Source organism: Protomyctophum bolini (genome assembly GCF_963924005.1).
Source record: "Protomyctophum bolini genome assembly, chromosome: 2".
Lineage (NCBI taxonomy): Eukaryota > Metazoa > Chordata > Actinopteri > Myctophiformes > Myctophidae > Protomyctophum > Protomyctophum bolini.
This window is the reverse complement of record NC_137863.1, coordinates 7,262,225-7,287,746: the sequence shown is the minus strand read 5'-3', so window position 1 is coordinate 7,287,746 and position 25,522 is coordinate 7,262,225. Positions and strand designations below refer to the sequence as shown.

The window sequence follows — 25,522 nt, the reverse complement described above, 5'->3', positions numbered from 1 at the left end:
CAAGTACACTGTATGTCAAGTTCAAGTACACAGACTTAGATGTACATGGGCAACTCATAATATAACAGTATCCATGTTAATTGTAGTTTTAATGGCACTTGGTCCACAGTCCAACCTGCGAGAGTAGACACACACACACACACACACACACACAAACACACACACACACACACACACACACACACACACACACACACACACACACACACACACACACACACACACACACACACACACACACAGAGCCCAGGCGGTAGAGGTTTGAAATACTGTATAGTTGACATAACAATTCTGCTCTTAGGTCGAAGTTGTTAACATGCATCATTATTTTGTATCACAAAACATACTTTTAGTTTCGGTTTCTTGCTGGACAGGCCAGGGTGTCACAGTCAGTTTGCTTCTCCAATAGCACTTTACTTTATTAACACTCTTGTGAGAGGCTATATACCACTTCACTTTATTAACACTCTTGTGAGAGCTCAGCCAAACACTACACTAATGCTGAATCAGGAAGTAATAAATATCCATCCAGCATGATGAGTTTTTGTCTCTCCTATGCTGCCCACAAAAAGTCTTGGAAGGAATTGGCTTACAAACTAAAATAGCAATAGTAATTTAGTTCCCTGGCTGCTTTCATATTGAGGGCAGCCTCAAGGTCATGTTTTGTCTGGAAGGTAAGTAAGTAAAACATCTCTGTCTATTTTCTTTAGTTTAGTAGTAGTTTATTTATTTTGGTCATTAAAACAAATCAATACAGTGCCTGCTTTTTTTTGCAAAAGAAACATTGACCAAAAAGGTGTAGGCTGAAGCCTAAGCTTATAGTGCCTACCCTTCTAACAAATAAATGGCTTTCATAGGTAAAATAATACAACAAATGTATTTATCGATTCTGATCAATGCACTAATTAATTCATATTAATGAAACTATACTACAGATGTCTTAGCAACTACAGTCTGTGTAGGACAGGTTGTCAATTCAATTCAATTCAAAGGGCTTTATTGGCATGAGAAAACATACTACAGGTTGTCACGGTGTCACAATCATTGTTGCCACTGGATGGCGCTGCAAGACTTATTTCAGTCATACAGGGCTCTACTGTGAGTAGTAAGTGAGCTGTGTTTGTTGAAGAGATCAGCACATTTCTGGGAGGATGTGGTCTACATATACAACACAACTTCCTTGTTTAGGTGTAAAACAGGACTGCCAACCTCCATTTTTGTATCTACTGGTTGAATCATGTTGCTGCAGTGTTCTGTCATCATACAACATGTCTGCATCTTTCATGCTACTATGTATAGAATAGGAACACTGCTTCAAATCACTAGTGACATGGCAAGAGTGATAGAACGTGATAGAACGTAATGTAATGCAAAACTGTCAGTCAAAGAATACACCAGTATACATTTGACCCTACAATATTTCTCTGTGTGATACTGATAAGCATTCATTTAAGACCTTTTCCTTGATCCCCTTCACCTAACCACTTCTGTACTATTCTCTACTTAATATCAACCTCTGATAGCTATGCTTGCTTGTGTAGGACTTGGCTTGTCAAAGTAGCTAGGCCCCAGCTCAGGCCCTCTCTGTCTGTACCTATTTCTGGACATAGAGGAAGTGCTGTTATGCAATGCTTCAGTGGAAGCATTGTCCTATACTTTCAGAAAGCCTTTCAGTCTCTACCTTGAGCCACGTTCACTCTGTTTAGTGAACGTCTCTTAGGGCAGTTTGCGTGATATATACTGTAATGTTTAATATAATAGCATTATTCACACTTAGCACACATCACAGTGAACTTTGTAGTTACTTTATATTGTATCAGGGCCACTCTGTTGGGAAGACTTTGTTATTGGGCCGTTAACCACTTATTCCTGGGGATCCCCAGGGATCTATACTCGGCCCCCTTCTTTTCCCCCGAGGCTCTACACTGTAGATATCAGCCTATCTACAGTACAAGCTCACAACATGTTGCGTTGTGTGACGCGTCCCAGAATAGGGATGCAAGGGATCATGTGGTTAATTCAAGATGACATTCAGAGTTCAGACTACACACAAATGTGTCCTCAGTGACATCTGTGCTGAGAGAGAGACAGAACTTTACAGTTTAGTGTTGTCAACTAAGACATTATACTTAATGATAAGGCGATGGTGGTGGTCTCATGGTTGCAGTGGATTTCTCCTGGCTTCAGTGACTGTCTCTTTGAAGTTTCTGTTGTACCCATAATGTTTTGCAGATTTACCAAACAGCGTTTGAAATCTGAGCTCTTCTGTGTGTAGTTGTGCTTGAATTACAAAGTAGAACGTCAGAATCACAGACTGAGCGGTAGCAGCAGTCACAGTGGTAATGCTGGTGGTAGTCTTAACAATTTAACGTTAAGCTCTATTCGTAGTGAAATGGACCTGAGTACTTGGACCGCTTTTTTCCGTCTACACCAAATATCTTTGCCAAAAACAGCAGATCTACACACTCACAATGTGTCGCGTTGCGGCATTGTGAGCTGGTAGATCGGCTATTTTGGGCGAATGTCCACGTACACACTTAAAAACGGTTGCCTTTTTACTCTTGCCTATTCAACCTGTCCAAACAGTCTCCCTGTGTTGAGTCACAGACAATGAAATGTGTCTGAATATGCAGTAACATGAGAAAATATATGGTACCATATGGTACCATACCCTTTTGTCACTGTTTGAGTTAATCTTCAATGAAAGGCACATGTAAATGCAGATCTCAAGATTCATATTCATAACATGTTTATTAATAATACATGTTTCCGCATGTTTGATGAGGGATCACAAATGACAGACATGGTCACATGGGTGATGATTTGTGAGATTACAGTAACTAGGGCTGCAACTATCGATTATGTTCTCAGTTTTTACTCGATTTTAATCAATTACTTTTTTTTGGATCAATCAAATAATTGCAAAGCGCTTTTTAGGTTATATTTATTATACATGAATACATTTATAATTGACATCTTGTGAGCTTGTAGATTATCTACTTTTCTAGTTTGATTAACTGTTGCACCCCTCATAGTAACCCGTTTAGTGTATTCCTCCTCCTGATATTTGATATAAAGGGACTTTGCTCAAAATGTTTGCGCAAAAGTTTAAGTACGATCAACGCATTCCATGAGATAATCTATTTGGATAATGTCTACATTATAATTCTTAGCAGCACGTACTGTAATCAAAGAAAAAATATGAATCGCTCGAATTCCTCTCAGCCCAAGCTGTGCTGGACCCAGACGGTAAATAGGTTTGCCTCCGCCCTCTCTCTTTTCGCCTCTGCAATATGGAAACTTTGAGCCTGATTGAAGCACATGTGTCTCTCCTCCACCTCAGTGGAAAACTCAAGCGGAATTTGGCTCCCGAAAAGCCATTGCACACACAGCACACTCAAGATGGTCCAGCCAGTAGAATATCACAAGACAATAGACAGGAAAGTGAGGAAACACACACACACACACACACACTATTTGGAAAATGTATATTACACATATTATGCTAGGACTGTTCATTTTAACCCATTCTGACCTGAGATCAGATTCATACGAGGTTTCCACGGGACACACACTGGTCTGATTAACCCATTCTGACCTGAGATCAGATTCTAAAAATGTCAGTCGTTCTGTCGATTTTTCAAAAATAGCAGACCTACAAGCTCATATCGCGCCACTCGGTGGCGCGATATGAGCTTGTAGATCTGCTATTTTTCAATAGCTAAAGCATAACATGATGCCAACACCAAAATGGGTGCCCGGTCAGAATGGGTTAATCAGGGGTGCAAAGAATGCTAGTATATTCTACTCAAGTGCTGTTTCTTGATTTAAATATTAAATAAGTAGTAGTAGAATGTGTGTGAAAGGGTGCAAGCCCTATAAATCAGGCTAAAACCTTTTGAATCCAACCGGCACATTACTGCCTTGCCTGTCATCCCCTCTCTCCCCCGCCTTTCCTTTCTCATTGTATCTGTCTGAAATAATAAACAAAGCATAAAATGACTCAAGATGTGCAAGCAAGATTACTTACATGAAAGAGCCATTGGATGAAATTGAAAATTCATGAAAAAAGCTGTTCAGTTACAGTAACTTGTAATAAGACACACAGAAATAACAACATATATATCTTGGTCAGTAAATATCTTGGTATTTACTGAATGTCACTGGAGTTTTGAGTGACATTAGTTATTCTACAGAACAGTCAAATCCTCAGGCACATTCAAGACATCAGGAAGATGAGGCTGGTCTTTCCTCAAATATTTACGGTAGCCTACCCTGTTTATTTTATTTTACTCATCATACTACTGCAGGGGATTGTGGACATACCTCCTGTCAGTCAAGGACTGCTCTGAAGCATTAACTTAGGTGAATTGGATAACATACAATACTTCCACGCAGGTGGATCTCCAGAGGCTACGTAACAGAACAGGTTCTTCCCCTTGTTGGCTTGTTCTGCCATTGGATGAGAGACGTGCGTTTTAACAGTTAACCAGCCCGGGGCGGTAGGGGTTAAGCTCCGGCCCCACATTCCTAACCTCTCTCTCTGGGCTGTAAACCATGCTGGAGCCCCACCAGTTCGGTTCCACTTCTCCTCCTCCTGTGTTTGTTTTCTCTCTCTCCCCCGCCTTCTACTTTTTGGAGTGAAACAGCAAGCCCTGGCTGGGAGATACCATTCTTAACCCACAGGGGAGAGCAGTCTGACTGGCTCAGGCAAAGCACGCATCTGTTCAAGTCACAGGCTTCCTGTCTCTCCCCTCCTGTTCTCTGTTAGTGGACTGCCTCAGAGGTGGAGGGGGCAGGGGAGAGAGAGAGAGAGAGAAGCATTTTGGAAGCCAGCTGATCAGAGCTGTGGTATTCTGCCACAGAGACAGAAGGAGGAGAACGGAGCGTGACTGAGTTGAAGCGTTTAGTCATCCAGGGAAAAAATAGTGAAGGGAAACGGTGACTAATATGAAGAAGCAAATTACGTTGAGAACTATGAGAGCAGTTGGTTCACTGGACATCTGAGGGACGAGAAGCTGAGAGGAGAAACAGGTTTTCTGCTGGTATAGAGTCGTCTTGGACAGACAGACAGACGTGGACAACCTGTAGAAGACTTGAGACATGTCTTGGCTGTCCCCTGTGTCCTGGGCCAAGTGGACATGGACGGCGGTGCGAGGAGGAGAAGGAGAGGAGGATGAGGAGGAGAGGCGGGAGGCTGGAGAAGAGGGTGGACGTGGAGAGACAGGGGAGGAAGAGGAGGACAGATCTCAAGGCTTTAGGCGAGTGCCAAGAGTTGAGCTTCCAAACTGTGTTGTTTTCATGCTGCTGCCTGGAAGACAGACAGAGAGTGTTTGTGTGTGCGTGCGTGCGTGACTGTGTGTGTGTATGTGCTTTTCCACCTGTGGTGGGGTTTTCTGTATATGGTCATTGTTTTAAGGCTGCACAGTGTGTGTTCATTTAAAAGGAAAAGGGAAAACAGGGAGTCGAGTATATTGAGAGATTCAAAAGAAAAAATACATTTGTTGTACTACTGGCCAATGGGACAGCAAATATTTAATGTTGTCACTTGACAATGTGATGTTTGATGATGGGATGGTGGGAATGTTTATTGGAAAAAGCATCACGGATAGTGTAACTGTGGTGAGGGGCTCTGACATTGGAGAACAAACAAATGGAGAATGTTTTGCTTAGCCTTGCTTCCTAATTTCTGTGGCTATAGTAGGGAATAATGCACTCCAGGTCCAGGTTCAAAATAGTCTAATGATGTTTATACACACACACACACACACACACACACACACACACACACACACACACACACACACACACACACACACACACACACACACACACACACACACACACACACACAGCCCGTGGTGGTAGGGGTACTGTGTTGTTGACATAACGACCATGTCCGTTTCCACTCTTCGAGTCTGATTTTGTTAACAAGCATCATTATTTTGTATCACAAAACACACTTTTAGTTTTGGTTTCTTGCTTAAGAGTTAGTAGTCAGTAGTCAGTCACAGTCCGTTTGCTTCTCCAACATCTGCTCTCTCTTTTTTTTTTATATATTTTTTATCCCACGATTTTGTAACCCATTTTTCACCCCTGTGCCAATCATCTACTGTGATCCTGACCTGGGCTCTACACACCCTCCGCCAACTTGGGGAGAGCAACGGACTTAACTCATGCTCTCTATATACCACTTTACTTTATTAACGCTCTTGTGAAAGCTCAGCCAAACACTACACTAATGCTGAATCAGGAAGTAATAAATATCCATCCAGCATGATGAGTTTTTGTCTTTCCTATTGTGCTGCCCACAAGACTTCTTGGATGGAATTGGCTTACAAACTAAAATAGCAATAGTAATTTAGTTCCCCCCTTTCATATTGTGGGAAGCCTCAAGGTCATGTTTTGTCGTGGAAGGATCTGTACTAGACACTTTCTAAATTAAACTGGGGGAAAACTTTTAGAAAACTTGATTCGCTGGTATTTTCAACAACTACAACAAATGCTGGTCTGTACTACCTTTGCTCAATGTGTATCCTCAGGTAAAACTAAAGTAATGCGGGCAGCGGTGGCCGAACGGTTTGCGGAGCGGTCTTGATATTGGAAGGTCGCTAGTCCGTATCCCCGGACCGGCACGTTAAAATTACCACCGTTGAAGTGCCCTTGAGCAAGGCATTGAACCCCTACCATGAAATGTTCTATGAAATGAGCAGGGCCTGGCTGTAAACAAGTTCTTAGTCCAGTTACCCTGGGTAAACATGGTAACTTTGCTTTGCTTTACATCTAAAACTATAAGAAACATAAATTGTTTCCTTTATGCTAACCTTACACTCTCTGTTTCCTACAGCTCTGACTCTGAGGGCCATTTTGAGACCCCTGAATCATCCACTCCAGTGCATTCCCCTCTGAAATCCCCAGGAGAGCTGGAGGACAATATCCCAGATGCAGTCGCAACAGGTGAGGCCACTGCTAGACCACACTGCTTGAAAAAACCAATAAGAAACGAAGGAAAGATCATGCTATTAACCCATTTTGGGCAGGAACCCCTTTTGGTGTTAGCATTATGTTATGCTTTAGCTATTGAAAAATAGCAGATCTTCGCGCTACGAGCTTGTAGGTCTGCTATATTTGAAAAATCGAAGAACGACTGACATAGAAACATAGCTTTTTCAGAAAACTGTCGGGATGTAGAAGACATTTTTAGAATCTGATCTCAGGTCAGAATTCAATGTCTGTATGAACATAAACAACATTGAACTGAGCAGACGTTATATAATACCATCTCACTGGCACGTTCTGCGTTCACGTGGAGAGAGAGAGCGACTGCCTCCTTGATGTTTCCATGGCAACAAGACAGCTTTTTGAAGTCCCTCTGGACACTCCTAGAGTGCATGTGTATTTTCGTGTTTGGGTGTATGCCTAATTTGCACATATTTGCATGTTTGTTGTGTCTGGTTTCACGGCTCCATTTTGTTGTATTTGTACAGTGAAATGAACACTGAGGGTTTCACTGTGTGAATGGCTGTGTGCATACTGAGTTCTTGGTTGTGATGATGCTGACAGCGGTGTCATTATTGCGAGCTGAATGGGTGGGAGGAGCCAGGAGAACAGAGTGTGGGAATGTCCTTTTGGTCTGGAATTCAGCAGGTTATACAAAAGCTCAGGATCATTTGACTTTCCATTGGTCAATCTGGGACAGGTCAGATGCTTTTTGTTGGTCAATGGGACAGGTCAGAGTGCAGAGAAGAGTGGCTGAACATGTTACTAGGGCTGCAAACTATCAATTATTATTGCTTAATCAAATCATTGAGAAGCAACATTTTTATCTCTTAGATTTTGTTAACAAATCAACCATTTGTTAACCAAGTGTTATATATTACACTGTCGCACAACAGTATTTTGAAATAATAGTGAAAATGGCTGATCTACAAGCTCACAACACGTTGCAATGTGTTGTGAGCTTGTCGATTGCTTAATTTCAGTATTTTAGATTTTTTTGGGAAACCATACGCCTATAATTGCATGCCCAAAATAGAGATTGAAATGATCAATTATCAATATATATTTTTTAGAAACGATGAAATATGTAATAGTTAATCGTTTGATTAACTGTTACATGTTAACAGACCATACATGCTGTCTCCAGCCCTTTGCGTAACGCCAACAACACCCAATGATGTATTGTGAATCATCATTGTTATGTTATGGATAATCCTCACTGTAAAAACTGTGTGTGTGTGTGTGTGTGATGTGTGTGTGTGTGTGTGTGTGCGCGTGTGTGTGCGTGCGTGTGCGTGCATGCGTGCGTGTGTGTGTGTGTGTGTGTGTGCGCGCGCGTGCGTGCGTTTGCATGCAGCATTTACACAGTCACATCAGGAGTAACCTCGCCTCACCAGGCTTTCCACCGCCTCGGAGGAAAGCCTGGTCTCTGTTTCAAAAGTCCGTATGATCCCGCCTGGGGCCGGATGATGTGGTTACGTCATGTTGTAGTATTGTTTTGTAGTCGCCAGACAGGATGAACGGGCGGCGACAACTTCCTTTTCCCTCTCAATAAAAGCTCTCGCTTACGAGAGCTTTTATTGCTTTTAATCAAACAGGAAGCAACAAACAGCTTCCTGTTTGTTGTAGGCAAACCATTGCCTACAACATGACGTAAGCATATCATCCGGCTCCAGCCAGGATCATATACCGAAATGAAATGGTGCCCAGGCTACATCAGGAGTAGTTAATTTAACTCTGAGAATGTACAAATGTAACACATTTGTACATTTTAAGTTAGAGTTTAAGTTTTGAGTTAAAATTTGATAAATTAACAAGAACTGTATACCATTGTTACACAGTATATTCCTGTTAAATTATTGACACATTGATTAATTAACAGGAACTTACTGTGTACAATTGTACAATTGTACACAGTAGTTAACTGTGTACAATTAACTACTGAAAATGTACATGTCTATTTTGTATACTATAGTTTCCATGCTTGGAAGGTATAACGGTAAACAGACTGTATGTAGCAAATCCTTCCAAACACCAAGAATTGAGAAGTGCGTGTTGTTAAAATCAGTCAGTGAACAGGGAGGAGCAGGGGGAGGTGGTGAGTGTTGTTAAAATCAGTCAGTGAGCAGCAGGGAGGAGCAGGGGGAGGTGGTGAGTGTTGTTTAAATCAGTCAGTGAGCAGGGAGGAGCAGGGGGAGGTGGTGAGTGTTGTTAAAATCAGTCAGTGAGCAGCAGGGAGGAGCAGGGGGAGGTGGTGAGTGTTGTTAAAATCAGTCAGTGAGCAGCAGGGAGGAGCAGGGGGAGGTGGTGAGTGTTGTTAAAATCAGTCAGTGAGCAGGGAGGAGCAGGGGGAGGTGGTGAGTGTTGTTAAAATCAGTCAGTGAGCAGCAGGGAGGAGCAGGGGGAGGTGGTGAGTGTTGTTTAAATCAGTCAGTGAGCAGCAGGGAGGAGCAGGGGGAGGTGGTGAGTGTTGTTAAAATCAGTCAGTGAGCAGCAGGGAGGAGCAGGCAGTCAGTGAGCAGCAGGGAGGAGCAGGGGGAGGAGGTGAGTGTTGTTAAAATCAGTCAGTGAGCATCAGGGAGGAGCAGGGGGAGGTGGTGAGTGTTGTTAAAATCAGTCAGTGAGCAGCAGGGAGGAGCAGGGGGAGGTGGTGAGTGTTGTTAAAATCAGTCAGTGAGCAGCAGGGAGGAGCAGGGGGAGGTGGTGAGTGTTGTTAAAATCAGTCAGTGAGCAGCAGGGAGGAGCAGGGGGAGGAGGTGAGTGTTGTTAAAATCAGTCAGTGAGCAGGGAGGAGCAGGGGGAGGTGGTGAGTGTTGTTAAAATCAGTCAGTGAGCAGGGAGGAGCAGGGGGAGGTGGTGAGTGTTGTTAAAATCAGTCAGTGAGCAGGGAGGAGCAGGGGGAGGTGGTGAGTGTTGTTAAAATCAGTCAGTGAGCAGCAGGGAGGAGCAGGGGGAGGAGGTGAGTGTTGTTAAAATCAGTCAGTGAGCAGGGAGGAGCAGGGGGAGGTGGTGAGTGTTGTTAAAACCAGTCAGTGAGCAGCAGGGAGGAGCAGGGGGAGGAGGTGACGTTTCCTTCTCCTTCCACCACAAACATCCCATCATGCAGCTGTGTGTGGAGAAGGAACTCTTGGCTGAGAAAAACGCTGTTCTTGGCTGAGTGGGACAAATGTGCCTCTTGAAACTTCTTCCAATGTAAACATGCAGAAGGCCTTGTTTTGTCTGTGCCTATATCCAAAGTCTCCATTAACATGTGGCAGGCTTTAATGTTAGACAACTAGCAAATGTTTTCTAGATGTAGATCTAAATCGTGAGTCAAGCTATCCCACAACAACACCAGGGCACTGACAGCAGCAGCAGAGCTTATTTTGGTAGTGTTGACAACTGTAATACTTTGTCATAAACATTTAAGAGAGTTCTGTAAACTCTAGGCCAGATGTTGTCAGATGTATTAGTTAACGTTAACTACTAAATAGGGATGCATATTGTAAGCCATATGAGCCCTTAAGTCAGGAGCCTATCTCCTGTTTCCTTAGCATGAGGCAGCTTGATATACCAATACATCCCCAGCCATGAAATAGAGCGGAGCCCCTGGATATAACACTAGTGTGCCACAGGGAATTACCCCCAATCCAACCCGACGTTCAACCTGGCATCAAACTAAATGGCAAAATTGCAAAATGTCATATACAGTATACATGGCAAGCTCATTTTAGATCAGCTTATTTATGCTACTTCTTTTGCATGACATTGTCATAATATGTCAAAATAGCGCATTCATTAATAATAATAAAAAAAGAAGAAATATAAATGCAAGATTTCTGCCCGACGGCAACAGTATAATTCATACTACAGTTCAGCATCCAGAAACGAATGCACTTCTTTGAGAAACTGGCTTATTACAACAAGGTGATACTGGTTCGCTAATCACAACATATTGGCCAATGCCTTCGTAATACTTTTTCACACATTGACACAGCCTACACAGATATGGAAGGATTACATTTGTTTTACATTAAATGTCAACACAAGGTCAACCTTTTATTGTAAACGGAAGCCATTTTTTTGTCCTCATTTTGACCTCCCTCAGCTTGTGAACATATGTCTTCTATAACTCTCTCACACACACATGACACGTTATATAATACAGTATACTGCATAATAACTATGCAGTGCTATATATACTATACACAATGTATTGTGTTATAGATCGCATCAGTATTTTTACTAAATGGTTATGGACATGCAATGTGGATATGAATGTAACAGGCTGTTGCTCATCTCCTAGCAACATAATATTCGGTGTAAACTGTGAGCATGACAGTCATGCTAAAATATGTTGACATCTCCCAGAGCCCAGAGGGCAGTGATTACATCTTGATAGTCAATCAACACATACAGTTACCTGTCATTTTATCAAAATGCACTGTTTAACGGTCTTGGCCTTTACTGTAAAAAATAAAACATCACCATGACAACGGACGCTCTTGGAGCAGTTGGCATGGTAGCAGGCAGCCTGGATTGAGAGATCCAATCAGTTGTCACATACCCCTTAATCTCCCAAGACAGATTCAGAGATCTGCAGCTGAATCTGTCGGCAACTCCCATTACAACGTGTAGAGTTTGTACTATAGTTAGTGGGAATGAAAACAAAGACGCACCTAGAAATACTAGAAATGTGCATGGCCTTTATTGATCCCACGAGGGAAATTAAGGCGTCAATGGCAGCACAGGAGTTAAGATACAGATGACAGATTACTGTAAATACAGCAGGGTAAAATACATCACATTATTGGCAAAAGAACAAAATAAACATAGGCTCTACAACACCATTCACCCTCAACAGTGCTTGCATAGTGCATTACAATGGGAATACAAGAATGCTCAATAAGCATGTCAGAAAGTGTCCGTAGACTCCGTACTGTACTGAATTGTTATTTTCAGAGTGACCATTGTGTACATTGTGTAAACTTCTAATTGTATTGGTACTCCCCTTCGGTGAGATGAATCTATCTTTACCCTTCCTTCTAAATCTTCCCACCATCTCCAGGTGAAGGGGGTTTGAGTGGTTGTCGATGATAGCTTCCTCACACACCTTTGTTACCTCCTCTGTCTGTGTACTTATTTACAGTAATTAGTTGATTGTGACTTTAATAGGCTTTCTTTCTTTCTGTCTTCAGCATTGGAGCAGGAAGTGCAGCTGATGGTTACTGGACCTGCTGACACTCAGGAGGGGCTGTTGGACCAGAATATGGGACAGGGTGAACCTGTGGAGCCCATGGGGGCCCCAGAGGACATGAACATCAACACACAAACAGCACAACAAGTGGACAACATCCTGGACACCTTGATATCTTTGCCTGACCAAGAATCCCCTCTAACCATGGAACCACCTGATATGACTGAATTCACAACATCAACCTCATTACCATCTCCTGAACCTACCCACTCCTCAACCATAACCGCTGACAGTGACTCTGACCCTGCCCCCAACCCAGCTCTGGCTTCAGCTACAGCTGCAGATTTGTTCCCAGTTGTTGAGGACACTGGACTTTTCAGCATGACTCAAGAGCTCCCGGAGGAGTTGGACAATCACATTTTCTCTCCAGAGCCAATTGAAAATGGCCTCACAAGTCAGACAGAGCTTGTGCCAAACAATAAACCCACAAAGTCTAAGCCTCCATCCCTGAAGATACCGGCATCACTGACTGAACCCGTTCCAGAGCATGAAGACCAGATATGCCATGAGGTCGCGCAGGGAAGCTACAACTTTGACCCCGACCAGCTGGATGACAGCTTTAACCCCTTCAATACTGGTGGATCCAAAATTCCGAATTCTCCTCCCATATGTGGCATGAAATCTCTCCCCAGGCTCGAGCCAATAGGCTGCTCGGGGCCTCCATGCGAGGCTGGCTCTGCATCTCGGATGGAGGTCGAAGTGATGGAATCCTCCATGGAAACCAAGGCGGTAAAATTAGACTTTGGAATGGACGAGGGGGAGGTCAGAAAGCCACCGCCAAGAAGAATAGGCGCGAAAAAGAAACTTCCTGCTAAAAAGCAGAAGCCCAAAGGATCAGCTGTCACCCACAAACCGGCACCAGAACCTACAGTATCTGAGCCGGATCCTGAACAAGTATCAGAGCCGATGTCAGAGCTGATCGCAGAAACGACACCTGCAACAGTTTTAGAGTCCACAGAACCTCAGAATTTGGACGACGTTCCGATTCCAAAATCAACATATAACTTTGATCCCAGTCAATGGGACGACCCCGACTTCAATCCTTTTGGTAGCAATAACACTAAGAGCTCTCCAGAGCTGCCCAGAAGTTCCTATAAGTTTGATCCAGATAACTTTGATGACTCTTTGGACCCCTTTAAGTCCACTAAGGCCTTTAATAATGAGAGTATACCCAGTTGCACCGTTCTGCCTCAGACCAAGGTGAAGGATGAAGGTAAACAGAAAGCAGACACCCTTCTGCCTCAGACCAAGGTGAAGGATGGGGGTACAAATAAAGCAGAGGACACGCAAGCGGAAAAGAAAGTGAAACAAACTCCCAAGAAAAAGAAGGACAAGCCAGAGACGTAAGTCTACTACTGTGACATTCAGTTTTCATCTATATATTTATTACAAAGAGTTCATATTTAATTATGAAAGTGTAAAAAAAAAATGAAATAGTCCTTCCTCTGTAGCAATGGTTACATAACTGCATACTCATCATGCCAGACAGATTTCATTTGGACTATTAACGTTGTCCAGACAGTTAATTACACATTTTCAAATATCTATGTTTCATATACTCCCTTTTTGTCTCAGCATTAGAAACTGCTTTGAATGCATGGCTGCATGCCATACACTTAACACTGCATATTGGCCATTGATGTGATCCCTGAACAGGCTAAATTTAGGCTGTTAAGTGCGTATAGCATCAGTGGTTGATATTTTCCTCAGCTTTTGCAGGGCTATTTGCATCATATGTTTATGGCCAAATTTTCCCCAGACTCTGAACTTAACTGCTGGCTCCAACACCCCTTTACTTCACTCACTCTCTTTTGTCTTTTCCTTTTCCTTTTCTTTTCCTGTCTTCATCTGTTCATACCAACCTGTCCTCCCCTCGCCCTGTCCTTGACACCTCATGTCTCTCATGCAACCCCCAAATCTCTGCTTTTTTCCACTTCTATTGACATCAGGAGCCCTGAGCAAGTCAAGCTACTATGTTTTCTGTTGTAAGTATAGTCTCTCTCTCTCTCTCTCTCTCTCTCTCTCTCTCTCTCTCTCTCTCTCTCTCTCTCTCTCTCTCTCTCTCTCTCTCTCTCTCTCCCCTCTCTCTCTCCCCTCTCTCTGTCTCTGTATCTGTCGCTCTCTGTCCCTGTCCCTGTCACTATCTATCGGGAACTATCTCTCCCACTTCCTGTCTGCCTGCATGCCTCCCATCTTATTCTTCTACTCAAGGCATGTATTGTCTGCTAATAAACAGATAAAAGAGCATGTGAAGGAAGGAGACAGATCTCTTGTTTTCGCTCTGACCTGCTCTGAACACCAGGTCACATCAGCAATTCAATTTGTCCGGTCTTGTGATTCCTCCAGTGGTTGGGTAGCAGTGTTTTGTTTAAATGTATCTGTTTAAATGTACCAGGTTTGTGTAAACACAAACATTCAAGATAAAAGTGAAGACGGAAAAGTTAGGACGCTAATTGTGATTCGCTAGAATGAGATGATGTATGATGATAAGAGCTCCACATGGGTGTGATTTCTTTTTTTGTCTGATGTGGAAATGTTGTGCAAACTCAAATGGCAGATGACACCAACACATGGCTTGTGAACGTGAATTCGAATGATTCCTATGTGCTTTGTTTGCAGAAACTCCTGTAAAGTAAAGAAGTATGAAAGCCAGTCCTTGGTCCTCGACGTGTGTACTCAGGTAACATGTGTGTGTGTGTGTGTGTGTGTGTGTGTGTGTGTGTGAGATAAAGAAGACAAAGAGAAAGATAGTGCCTGTTTGAACGCGATAGTGTGAATGTGTATTTAGTGTGAATGTGTATTCAGTATCAGCCGAAAGTGTTTTACTGCAGAAATGCCAGGGCCATTATTCAGCAAATCTCAAACCCCCTTGGCCCTCCTCTCACAAAGCGCACACACACACACACACACACACACACACACACACACACACACACACACACACACACACACACACACACACACACCTACACACCTCAAGCTGATGGGATCATCATTGTGTCCAGCTACACACCTCAAGCTGATGGGATCATCATTGTGTCCAGCTCTGCAGTGCTTTGTTCCTGGCACAGTGACAGATCAGTGACTCATCACCACTCTACGGTTCAGTATTACCTGTAGTTTGTAGTTCCCATGTGGACCTTCCAACATAATGACATTCTGCTACTTCAAGATACAATCAGTGCACCCAGAGTCATCCCAGCCACACCCACAGTGTGTGTTCTACTTAACTTACCTCATCTGATACATTTTCAATCTGACGGCCCTCTTTCAGGTGTGTCTCACTATAGATGAAAACATTTTCAAACATATCAAAAGCTAAAATAGATCTAAAAGCTTACAGGGCTACAGTATTATACAAAGCGCAGCAATTGGCAGAGATTTGGGTTGCCATGATGTAACACCAAATACTGGAGAGATATCTTCGATAGTTGCTCTGTTGACTAGAAATGATCAGTCCTAAAAATGGTCTCCTAATTCTATTGCATTGTGAAACGGCTCTGAAAATCACTCTTGTAACTATGTAGACACAAATAAAGCAGAGACTGCCAATATATAATCTCATTAGAAAAGCTCTTCACATGGTGTCTAGCGCCTGATTTATCCCATTCTGAACGGGCACCCATTTTGGTGTTAGCATCATGTTATGCTTTAGCTATTGAAAAATAGCAGATCTACAAGCTCATAGCGCGCCACCGAGTGGCGCGCTACGAGCTTGTAGGTCTGCTATTTTTGAAAAATCGAAGAACGACTGACATTTTTAGAATCTGATCTCAGGTCAGAATGGATTAATCAGACCAGTGTGTTGTCCATTGGAAACCTCGTATGAATCTGATCTCAGGTCAGAATGGGTTATACAGTACATTGTTGTGTGCCAGTGTTGCACACCAAACATACAGTAGTAGCTCTACAAGCTCACCAGATCACAGAAGTATAAATGAAGCCTATATAACACCTCTCTCCCTGTTTCTCCAGGAGGAGGAGGAGGTGGTGGTTCATGTGCCAGAGATCACACACCACGTCCGACCTGCCACAGACGAGGAGAAACTGGCGTCCTCCGCCATGTTGGCTCAGACTACAGACACACAGGACAGAGAGGAGTGCAGTAAAGGACTTGAAAAAACCCAGCCCATCGATGACACATCTATTGTCAATGGTATGAATCATCAACCAAATTTGTATACAGACAGTCTGTAACACGTCTGTGTACTATCTATTACCATTATGTATGTATCATTTTGTGCAAATCTGACCACCGGAGGGTGCTGCAGTGGCTTGACTATGCACACCTCTAGACTGCCTTGGTTTTACTGATTGGTGTTTATTGGTACATACCGAAAGTGCCTGCACTGTTGGCTGTCCTCATTGTAGTTCAATAGAACATCCCAGTGCTAAATATATCCATTCTGCCTAGTCTGTAGGGTCATTTGGAACGTTGTTAGTTTGCCTTGTATATTCTTAGATAGTTATTAGATATTTATATACCTGCACCCAACCCAGTGGGTGTAATGTAATCACTGTCTGTCTGACTATTTCTTTGTTTATTTCTTTGTGACATTTTCCCTTGAACAGTTTTTATCTGATTTCGATGCTAATGGTAAAGCTCACGGTACACGGTCAAAGTTAGTCCTATGCTTATGGGTCACATTTAGAATGGCTGTAAAATACGGTAGCATATATTGGAAGACAGTATAGCATCTCTCTGAGTGCTATTCTGGTTGGCTATAGTTATCATTAGATAATTCTTAGTTTTGTTTTTATTAGTTATTCAGGGATATTATTATACAGTCAGGTATGTATATATAAATATATATATTTTTTGTGCCGAATTCCAGTTAAATTTATAAACGTCTTATACTCTGAGATGCAATTTGAATTAGGGTGTTGTTGATAGTGCATGCATGCCACTAAAACCATTGCCTGGTTAAGTATTTGTCAAAATATGACGTGTTACTGCCATCTAGTGGGTTGTCAGGACACTTACAGCATGAATAATGTAATATTGCTTCTACACTCAATTTTAGGTCAGAATCCAATACAAGCACATGGATTTACTGTACATTCATATTCAATTTAAATTGTATTTTGGAGTGAGTCAACGGTACTATAGATCCATAATGGATTGTGTTGTTTTCTAGGGCCCGAGACCAAGGTAATGGAGCGTCTGGAAGAGGATACCTGGAGGCTGAAAGATAATATGGTAGGTAGCTATAGAGTTCAATCTACAGATGGAAACTGTGACAATAAACTACACAGAACATGTGTTTCCTTCAGTCATTCTTAGTCACTGGCTTGAAGGTGTTTAAAACTTTTTATTTGGGCTATTTTTCTGGGACCAATGCTAGAAATAAGGAAGATTCACAGTTTAAATGCTGAGCTCTCGCGTACATGAAATAACGTTCAGGCTCTGAACAATTTCTGTCTAAAAGCCAAAAAAAAAGCACCGTCCCACAGTAAGACTGAACATTATATTTGTCTTACTTTTGTCTGTGGCCCATGCTGTACAGTATAAACTTATTTTTGTATTCACAATGTTTTATTGAAACTCATTCTATACAGTGGCCTGTACTGGTCACCTGTAACTAGCCCCTGGGTACTAGACAAGTCATTTATTATTGAAACACAACCTTGCAATACTACTCTAGTCTAGAAGACTCTCTCAGAGTTGTTTTATTGCAGTGTTCCTGGATGGAACATTATAAATCTGTGGAAGTACTGTACAGATTATAACGTGGGGATCTGCAATGAAATGTGTTTGTAATAATAAGTCAAAGAAAAGGGTTTTCATGTCAGATGTATGTCTTCTAAATGTTCAGCAGACTAAGGAATTGTCCTTCAGTCAAACGAAGGAGAATGGCTGCGATGAGCAAGACAAAGCAAGCTCCTCCCAGGACAATGTCCAGCTGAGTGATATGGACAAGGCTGAAGTGCTTGCCTTGATCAGAGAAGAGGTACATCATTGGAGCAAATCACAGATAACTTAAAGCTAATGTATATGTTGTCACTCGTCATATATATGACCATGTTACACGCTGGAGATATTCTTTGGCGTGATATTTCATACCACAGATATAAATTGGGCATACTGTAGGCCTATTTATAATACTGTACTGGATTAGTTTAGGACATGTAAAAATGTAATGGAACACTTTCCAAAGCATTGTGTCTCAACAGCTCACTCTCAAAACGTAGGAAAAACTCAGTCGAATATGTTTTGTGTAGGCTAGTGGAGTTATTTTTCTCAAGAGACAACACATTGGGAAGTCAGATATTTTACATACCGTCACAATAGGTAAACAGGTAAAAACAAATGCAGTCGGCCTTACAGTATATTGGATATTCTAAATGTTCTCTCTGTCAAACAGATCATCACTAAAGAGATTGAGGCCAATGAATGGAAGAACAAATATGAAGAGAGCAGAGCAGAGGTTTTGGAGATGAGGTAAAAATCTATTTTTATTTTTTACATCTTGGTTTATATATACGGACGGTGTACAAAACACAATACAAAATGTTGTACATATAATATTGAGACATTATTCTATCACCTTTCTTGACAGGAAAATTGTTGCAGAATATGAAAGAACTGTTGCGCAGATGATCGGTAAGCGCTTTCCTCACTTGGTGGTATTTTCTTACCTAACTGTTTAACCCATTCTGAACGGGAACCCATTTTGGTGTCGGCATCATGTTATGCTTTAGCTATTGAAAAACAGCAGATCTACAAGCTCATAGCGCGCCACCTAGTGGCGCGCTACGAGCTTGTAGGTCTGCTATTTTTGAAAAATCGAAGAACGACTGACATTTTTAGAATCTGATCTCAGGTCAGAATGGGTTCATCAGACCAGTGTGTTGTCCAGTGGAAACCTCGTATGAATCTGATCTCAGGTCAGAATGGGTTAAGGTGATGTCTACTATAAATAGCTTTTACTGTACAGTAGGAGTAGGGTACAACAGCAGTGGGTGTGGGGGGAATGAATTGGCAATCCAAAAAACAAACGTCTGTCTGTTTGTATGTCTGTCTGTCTGTCTGTGACCAACATATGTTTGCTGTGAACGTTCATGCTACCAAGAGCAAGAAACTCATCCATTTTGGTTATTTTAGCACTACCAGGCCAGGGGTCTGAACTCTACTGAGTGCATTCTTGTTTCCTCTGGTTTAAGGTTCATGTGATTGTGCTGTTTAATTTAAATTTGTGTAAGAATGATAGAAAATTTGCAGGTTAACTGTGTTTGGTTAAAATCTACTGTTTTTGCCTCCTTCTACGGTGTCCAGAGGATGAGGAAGAGCAGAAAACTCTGAGTTGCAACAAGAGTGTCAGGCAGCTGACCATGGAGAGAGACCAGGCAGTGGCTGATCTCAATTCTGTGGAACGCTCACTGTCGGACCTTTTCAGGAGATATGAGAACATGAAGGTTGTTCTGGAAGGCTTCAAGAAGGTCAGTACATAAAAAATAAGAGCAACCTAAATATAATAATAATACTAAAATATAAAACTTTCAAATGCAATTATATATATAAAAAAGAAAATGTCATATTTCGTTTCCCTCGAGGCCTAGTCTCAAAGAGACTCGTCTGCGTTCCGGCCGCGGCTTCCCATGACGGAAAAACGAGCTCAGCTCGTTCTGCTTTTCCCATGTATATTTGTACTTGAAAATTGTGTGAATTGATGTCTTGATGTCTCAAGACATCAATTCACCAGAGGACTTTTATCCTGACCCGTCACCCGATATCTGCTTTGTATCTGTTCTCTGTCTCTAGAATGAAGAGGTGTTGAAGAAATGTGCCCAGGAGTATTTGTTGCGTGTCAAACAGGAGGAGCAGCGCTATCAAACACTCAAGATCCACGCTGAGGAGAAACTGGACAAGTATGTTAGGCGATCAGTGCCCTTGCGGAGTGTAAACCTTTTACGCAATTATTCCTTACTCAAAGTCAAACGAGGATAAGATCATCCCACTCCCATCTACAGTATATTTGATTGAATACTTAATTAGACAGAAAGTTAAACAGCACGAGATACAGTGAAACATTTACACATAAAAGTCCTGGGGACTTTCCATTGTGTGGTCCTATGTATTCAATTAATCAACATAGCATCAAAGATAAAATAAGAAAACATAACAAATACAAAACACATCATTTTCATCCATGCTAATGTCTTTCAGGGCCAATGAGGACATAGCCCAGGTGCGTACCAAGGCCAACGGTGAGAGTGTGGCACTCAATGCCAGCTTGAGGATGGAACAGATGAAGGCAGAGTCTCTTGAGAGAGCTGTCCTTCAGAAGGTAGGAGAACATATGATACTTCATCACTTTAAAATTTATTTAAACGTAATGCAATCTGTTATGTTGTCTGACAGTATATGGCACCAACTTCTTGCACCTTTGCCTTTTTTCACCGTAGAATCAAGAGATTGAAGAGCTCACCAAGATCTGTGACGAACTGATTGCCAAATTAGGAACAGATTAAGAGGCCTGTAATCAAACTATCATGCAGTTATCACTTTCTTTTCTATTTTTGCACGGATGTGTTCCAGTCCTCACGGCAACATATTATATGATGTTAATATCAGAACTGAGCAAATTTCAATCATTTTCTCTGTCTCCTGTTAATATTGTTATTATAAAAGGCACAATGATTGCACTTGCTTATTTTATTATAGTGAATAAGTGTCAGCAAAAGAAGCACATGCTTACATATGGCCTCAATGAGTCACATTGTGATGAGATGCCACCAGGGATATCCTGATCCTCTCTATAAATCTCTCGTTTGTTTGTTGGTCATCTCCTTGGAACTGTGTGTTTTGAAATGTTTGGTTGTGACTGACAGAGAGGAATCAGCAAGTGAGATATGTCCAAACTGTTTATTCACACTTTATACAGTGTTTTTATAAACAACTATTGTGTTTATTAGTTGAATGAGGTGAAGATATTGTAGCACACAGGGAAAGAGCCCAGTCATTTTTTTGAATCATACAGTAATTGTTATTTTAAACATTCAGTAGGCATACACTTGATGGATGCCAATGATACAGTCACTTGGCTGCTATTCTGAAGGGGAAATTGATTTGTTATAATTATAACCCATTTGTATTTTATTATGTTGATATTTAACATACCATCTCATCGTCATGGCATGAGAAACAATTGTATGACTTTGACATTCTAATGAATGTTATAGTGCATGTATAAAGTTGGCTTTGAGGTTATTGGTTTGCAGTGGATGTACGTATGTCGATTGGACCTCATGGAAGTGAAAACGCAGCATATTTTATTAGAGGCAATGCATACATGTTAAACTGTCAGAACTGTCTGGCAGAAACCAGCAGAAAAACTTTCAGAGACCAGATAACATAAATCAATGCTATTGAACACCCTTTACGTCTGTGTGTTGGTTAAAACATATTAAACCAATTAAAAATATTAAAAAGTGCTTCTGACAAAACCAGCTAACTCCATTGGACCATCAAACTGTCTGCTAAAGCAGATAACTCCCCCTCTCATGCAAGTAGGCTATCTGACAATAAAATCACAATACCAACTTCAATGAGGCATGCATTGCTTTGTTTTAAAAATCTGTTTTTCTTCATTTCCTTAAAAAAATATATCTTTCATTTCCTCAAAAATGAACATTTTGGTGTGAGTTGATTTCTGTCCAACAACAGAGATATGTGCCTTTATTTTGACACTTTTGTAAAAACAGAGTAACTAGTTTTAGTTTTCAATTATTTACCTGATGCAAATGTTCCCAGATTCCCATGCCATAGTGTTAAGTATGTATATGTATACTGTGTTTGCTCGGAATATCCTTTGGTCTGATCCTTCAGCTACATATTACTAATAAGTTCTTTCAAACAAAATGGACTCTTTTGCAGTAATATCTGGAGTGATCTCTGAACTATGCTGTGTTGGAGCCATTAAACAATAATGGACCTCAATTGGATGGATCAAAACAATCTGCCAATGTCAGTGCCAAATCATGTCCTGTAGTGATGATCTTGTATTTGTTTGATGATGCCTTGTATGTAAAATTCATTGTTGCGTTATACAAATGTCTATATTTTAATACTTTATGAACAAAATATTCATTATTTTGCTGTCAGTATTTGTAAAAGATTTGATATCAACCATTATATTTTGTGCATATGGCATTTCTGAATAAATGGTTAACATTTAAATGGTACGCTAACACTACCAGGTTACACTGCACTGATTATTTTCCAATGCAATGCCAAAAATGTGGGAGAGGATGTTGAGTTCATCCTGTGTAGTCGAAGGAAGTGCTTACTATGGGAACATGGGCTATAACCCATCGTTTTTTTAATTTTTAAATTTTTGTCAAATCATCAAAAATGATGAAAAACGGCGCGCTATAGTATGCCGTACGATATAGGCTATAGCCCATGGTCCAAAATGATGAGAAACGAGGATAACCTTTTTTTGAAAAATTTCAAAAAACATGGGCTATAACCCATCGTTTTTTTCATTTCGTCATTTTTTTCAAATCCTCAAAAATGATGAAAAACGGCGCGCTATAGTATGCCGTACGATATGGGCTATAGCCCATGGTCCAAAATGATGAGAAACGAGGCTAACTTTTTTTTTCAAAATTTCAAAAAACATGGGCTATAACCCATCGTTTTTGTCATTTTGTCATTTTTTTCAAATCCTCAAAAATGATGAAAAACGGCGCGCTATAGTATGCCGTACGATATGGGCTATAGCCCATGGTCCAAAATGATGAGAAACGAGGCTAACTTTTTTTTTTTTTAATTCAAAAACATGGGCTATAACCCATCGTTTTTGTCATTTTGTCATTTTTTTCAAATCCTCAAAAATGATGAAAAACGGCGCGCTATAGTATGCCGTACGATATGGGCTATAGCCCATGGTCAAAAATGATGAGAAACGAGGCTAACTTTTTTTTTCAAAATTTCAAAAAACATGGGCTATAACCCATCGTTTTTGTCATTTTGTCATTTTTTTCAAATCCTCAAAAATGATGAAAAACGGCGCGCTATAGTATGCCGTACGATATGGGCTAAAGCCCATGGTCCAAAATGATGAGAAACGAGGCTAACTTTTTTTTTTTTTAATTCAAAAACATGGGCTATAACCCATCGTTTTTGTCATTTTGTCATTTTTTTCAAATCCTCAAAAATGATGAAAAACGGCACGCTATAGTATGCCGTACGATATGGGCTATAGCCCATGGTCCAAAATGATGAGAAACGAGGCTAACTTTTTTTTTCAAAATTTCAAAAAACATGGGCTATAACCTTTCGTTTTTGTCATTTCGTATTTTTTTTCAAATCTTTAAAAATGATGAAAAAGGGCGCGCTATAGAATGCCGTACGATATGGGCTATAGCCCATGGTCCAAAATGATGAGAAACGAGGCTAACTTTTAATGACAAAAACGAAAGGTTATAGCCCATGTTTTTTGAAATTTTGAAAAAGAAAGTTAGCCTCGTTTCTCATCATTTTGGACCATGGGCTATAGCCCATATCGTACGGCATACTATAGCGCGCCGTTTTTCATCATTTTTGAAGATTTGAAAAAAATGACGAAATGACAAAAACGATGGGTTATAGCCCATGTTTTTTGAAATTTTGGAAAAAAAAGTTAGCCTCGGTTCTCATCATTTTGGACCATGGGCTATAGCCCATATCGTACGGCATACTATAGCGCGACGTTTTTCATCATTTTTAAAGATTTGAAAAAAATGACGAAATGACAAAAACGATGGGTTATAGCCCATGTTTTTTGAAATTTTGAAAAAAAAAGTTAGCCTCGTTTCTCATCATTTTGGACCATGGGCTATAGCCCATATCGTACGGCATACTATAGCGCGCCGTTTTTCATCATTTTTGAAGATTTGAAAAAAATTACGAAATGACAAAAACGATGGGTTATAGCCCATGTTTTTTGAAATTTTGAAAAAAGAAGTTAGCCTCGTTTCTCATCATTTTGGACCATGGGCTATAGCCCATATCGTACGGCATACTATAGCGCGCCGTTTTTCATCATTTTCGAAGATTTGAAAAAAATGACGAAATAAGAAAAACGAAAGGTTATAGCCCATGTTTTTTGAAATTTTGAAAAAAAAAGTTAGCCTCGTTTCTCATCATTTTGGACCATGGGCTATAGCCCATATCGTACGGCATACTATAGCGCGCCGTTTTTCATCATTTTTGAAGATTTGAAAAAAATGACGAAATGACAAAAACGAAAGGTTATAGCCCATGTTTTTTGAAATTTTGAAAAAAAAACGTAACCTCGTTTCTCATCATTTTGGACCATGGGCTATAGCCCATATCGTACGGCATACTATAGCGCGCCGTTTTTCATCATTTTTGAAGATTTGAAAAAAATGACGAAATGACAAAAACGAAAGGTTATAGCCCATGTTTTTTGAAATTTTGAAAAAAAAAGTTAGCCTCGTTTCTCATCATTTTGGACCATGGGCTATAGCCCATATCGTACGGCATACTATAGCGCGCCGTTTTTCATCATTTTTGAAGATTTGAAAAAAATGACGAAATGACAAAAACGATGGGTTATAGCCCATGTTTTTTGAAATTTTGAAAAAAAAAGTTAGCCTCGTTTCTCATCATTTTGGACCATGGGCTATAGCCCATATCGTACGGCATACTATAGCGCGCCGTTTTTCATCATTTTTGAAGATTTGAAAAAAATGACGAAATGACAAAAACGAAAGGTTATAGCCCATGTTTTTTGAAATTTTGAAAAAAAAAGTTAGCCTCGTTTCTCATCATTTTGGACCATGGGCTATAGCCCATATCGTACGGCATACTATAGCGCGCCGTTTTTCATCATTTTTGAAGATTTGAAAAAAATGACGAAATGACAAAAACAAAAGGTTATAGCCCATGTTTTTTGAAATTTTGGAAAAAAGAAACTTAGCCTCGTTTCTCATCATTTTGGACCATGGGCTATAGCCCATATCGTACGGCATACTATAGCGCGCCGTTTTTCATCATTTTTGAAGATTTGAAAAAAATGACGAAATGACAAAAACGATGGGTTATAGCCCATGTTTTTTGAAATTTTGAAAAAAAAAGTTAGCCTCGTTTCTCATCATTTTGGACCATGGGCTATAGCCCATATCGTACGGCATACTATAGCGCGCCGTTTTTCATCATTTTTGAAGATTTGAAAAAAATGACGAAATGACAAAAACGATGGGTTATAGCCCATGTTTTTTGAAATTTTGAAAAAAAAAGTTAGCCTCGTTTCTCATCATTTTGGACCATGGGCTATA

The 25,522-nt window shown here is 40.8% G+C and overlaps 1 protein-coding gene across 6 annotated transcripts in view; it reads left to right on the top strand.

Moving 5' to 3' along the window:
* The window catches only part of tacc1 (transforming, acidic coiled-coil containing protein 1), a 36,346-nt gene extending 13,915 nt beyond the window's left edge, over positions 1 to 22,431 (top strand). For 2 of the 6 annotated variants that reach the window (XM_080792425.1, XM_080792424.1), the window contains exons 2-13: positions 6,848 to 6,957; positions 12,177 to 13,578; positions 14,855 to 14,924; positions 16,217 to 16,391; positions 17,374 to 17,435; positions 18,052 to 18,186; positions 18,601 to 18,677; positions 18,796 to 18,839; positions 19,512 to 19,675; positions 19,998 to 20,104; positions 20,403 to 20,523; positions 20,642 to 22,431. In XM_080792425.1, coding sequence (XP_080648551.1) covers positions 12,200 to 13,578; positions 14,855 to 14,924; positions 16,217 to 16,391; positions 17,374 to 17,435; positions 18,052 to 18,186; positions 18,601 to 18,677; positions 18,796 to 18,839; positions 19,512 to 19,675; positions 19,998 to 20,104; positions 20,403 to 20,523; positions 20,642 to 20,707 — 2,400 coding nt within the window. In that variant the 5' untranslated portion in view covers positions 6,848 to 6,957; positions 12,177 to 12,199 and the 3' untranslated portion in view covers positions 20,708 to 22,431. Of the gene's footprint in view, positions 1 to 4,819; positions 5,262 to 6,847; positions 6,958 to 12,176; positions 13,579 to 14,854; positions 14,925 to 16,210; positions 16,392 to 17,373; positions 17,436 to 18,051; positions 18,187 to 18,600; positions 18,678 to 18,795; positions 18,840 to 19,511; positions 19,676 to 19,997; positions 20,105 to 20,402; positions 20,524 to 20,641 lie in introns of those variants that run through there. The other 4 variants (XM_080792423.1, XM_080792422.1, XM_080792420.1 and 1 more) reach the window with 4 other exon arrangements.
* Positions 22,432 to 25,522: the final 3,091 nt, after the last annotated feature.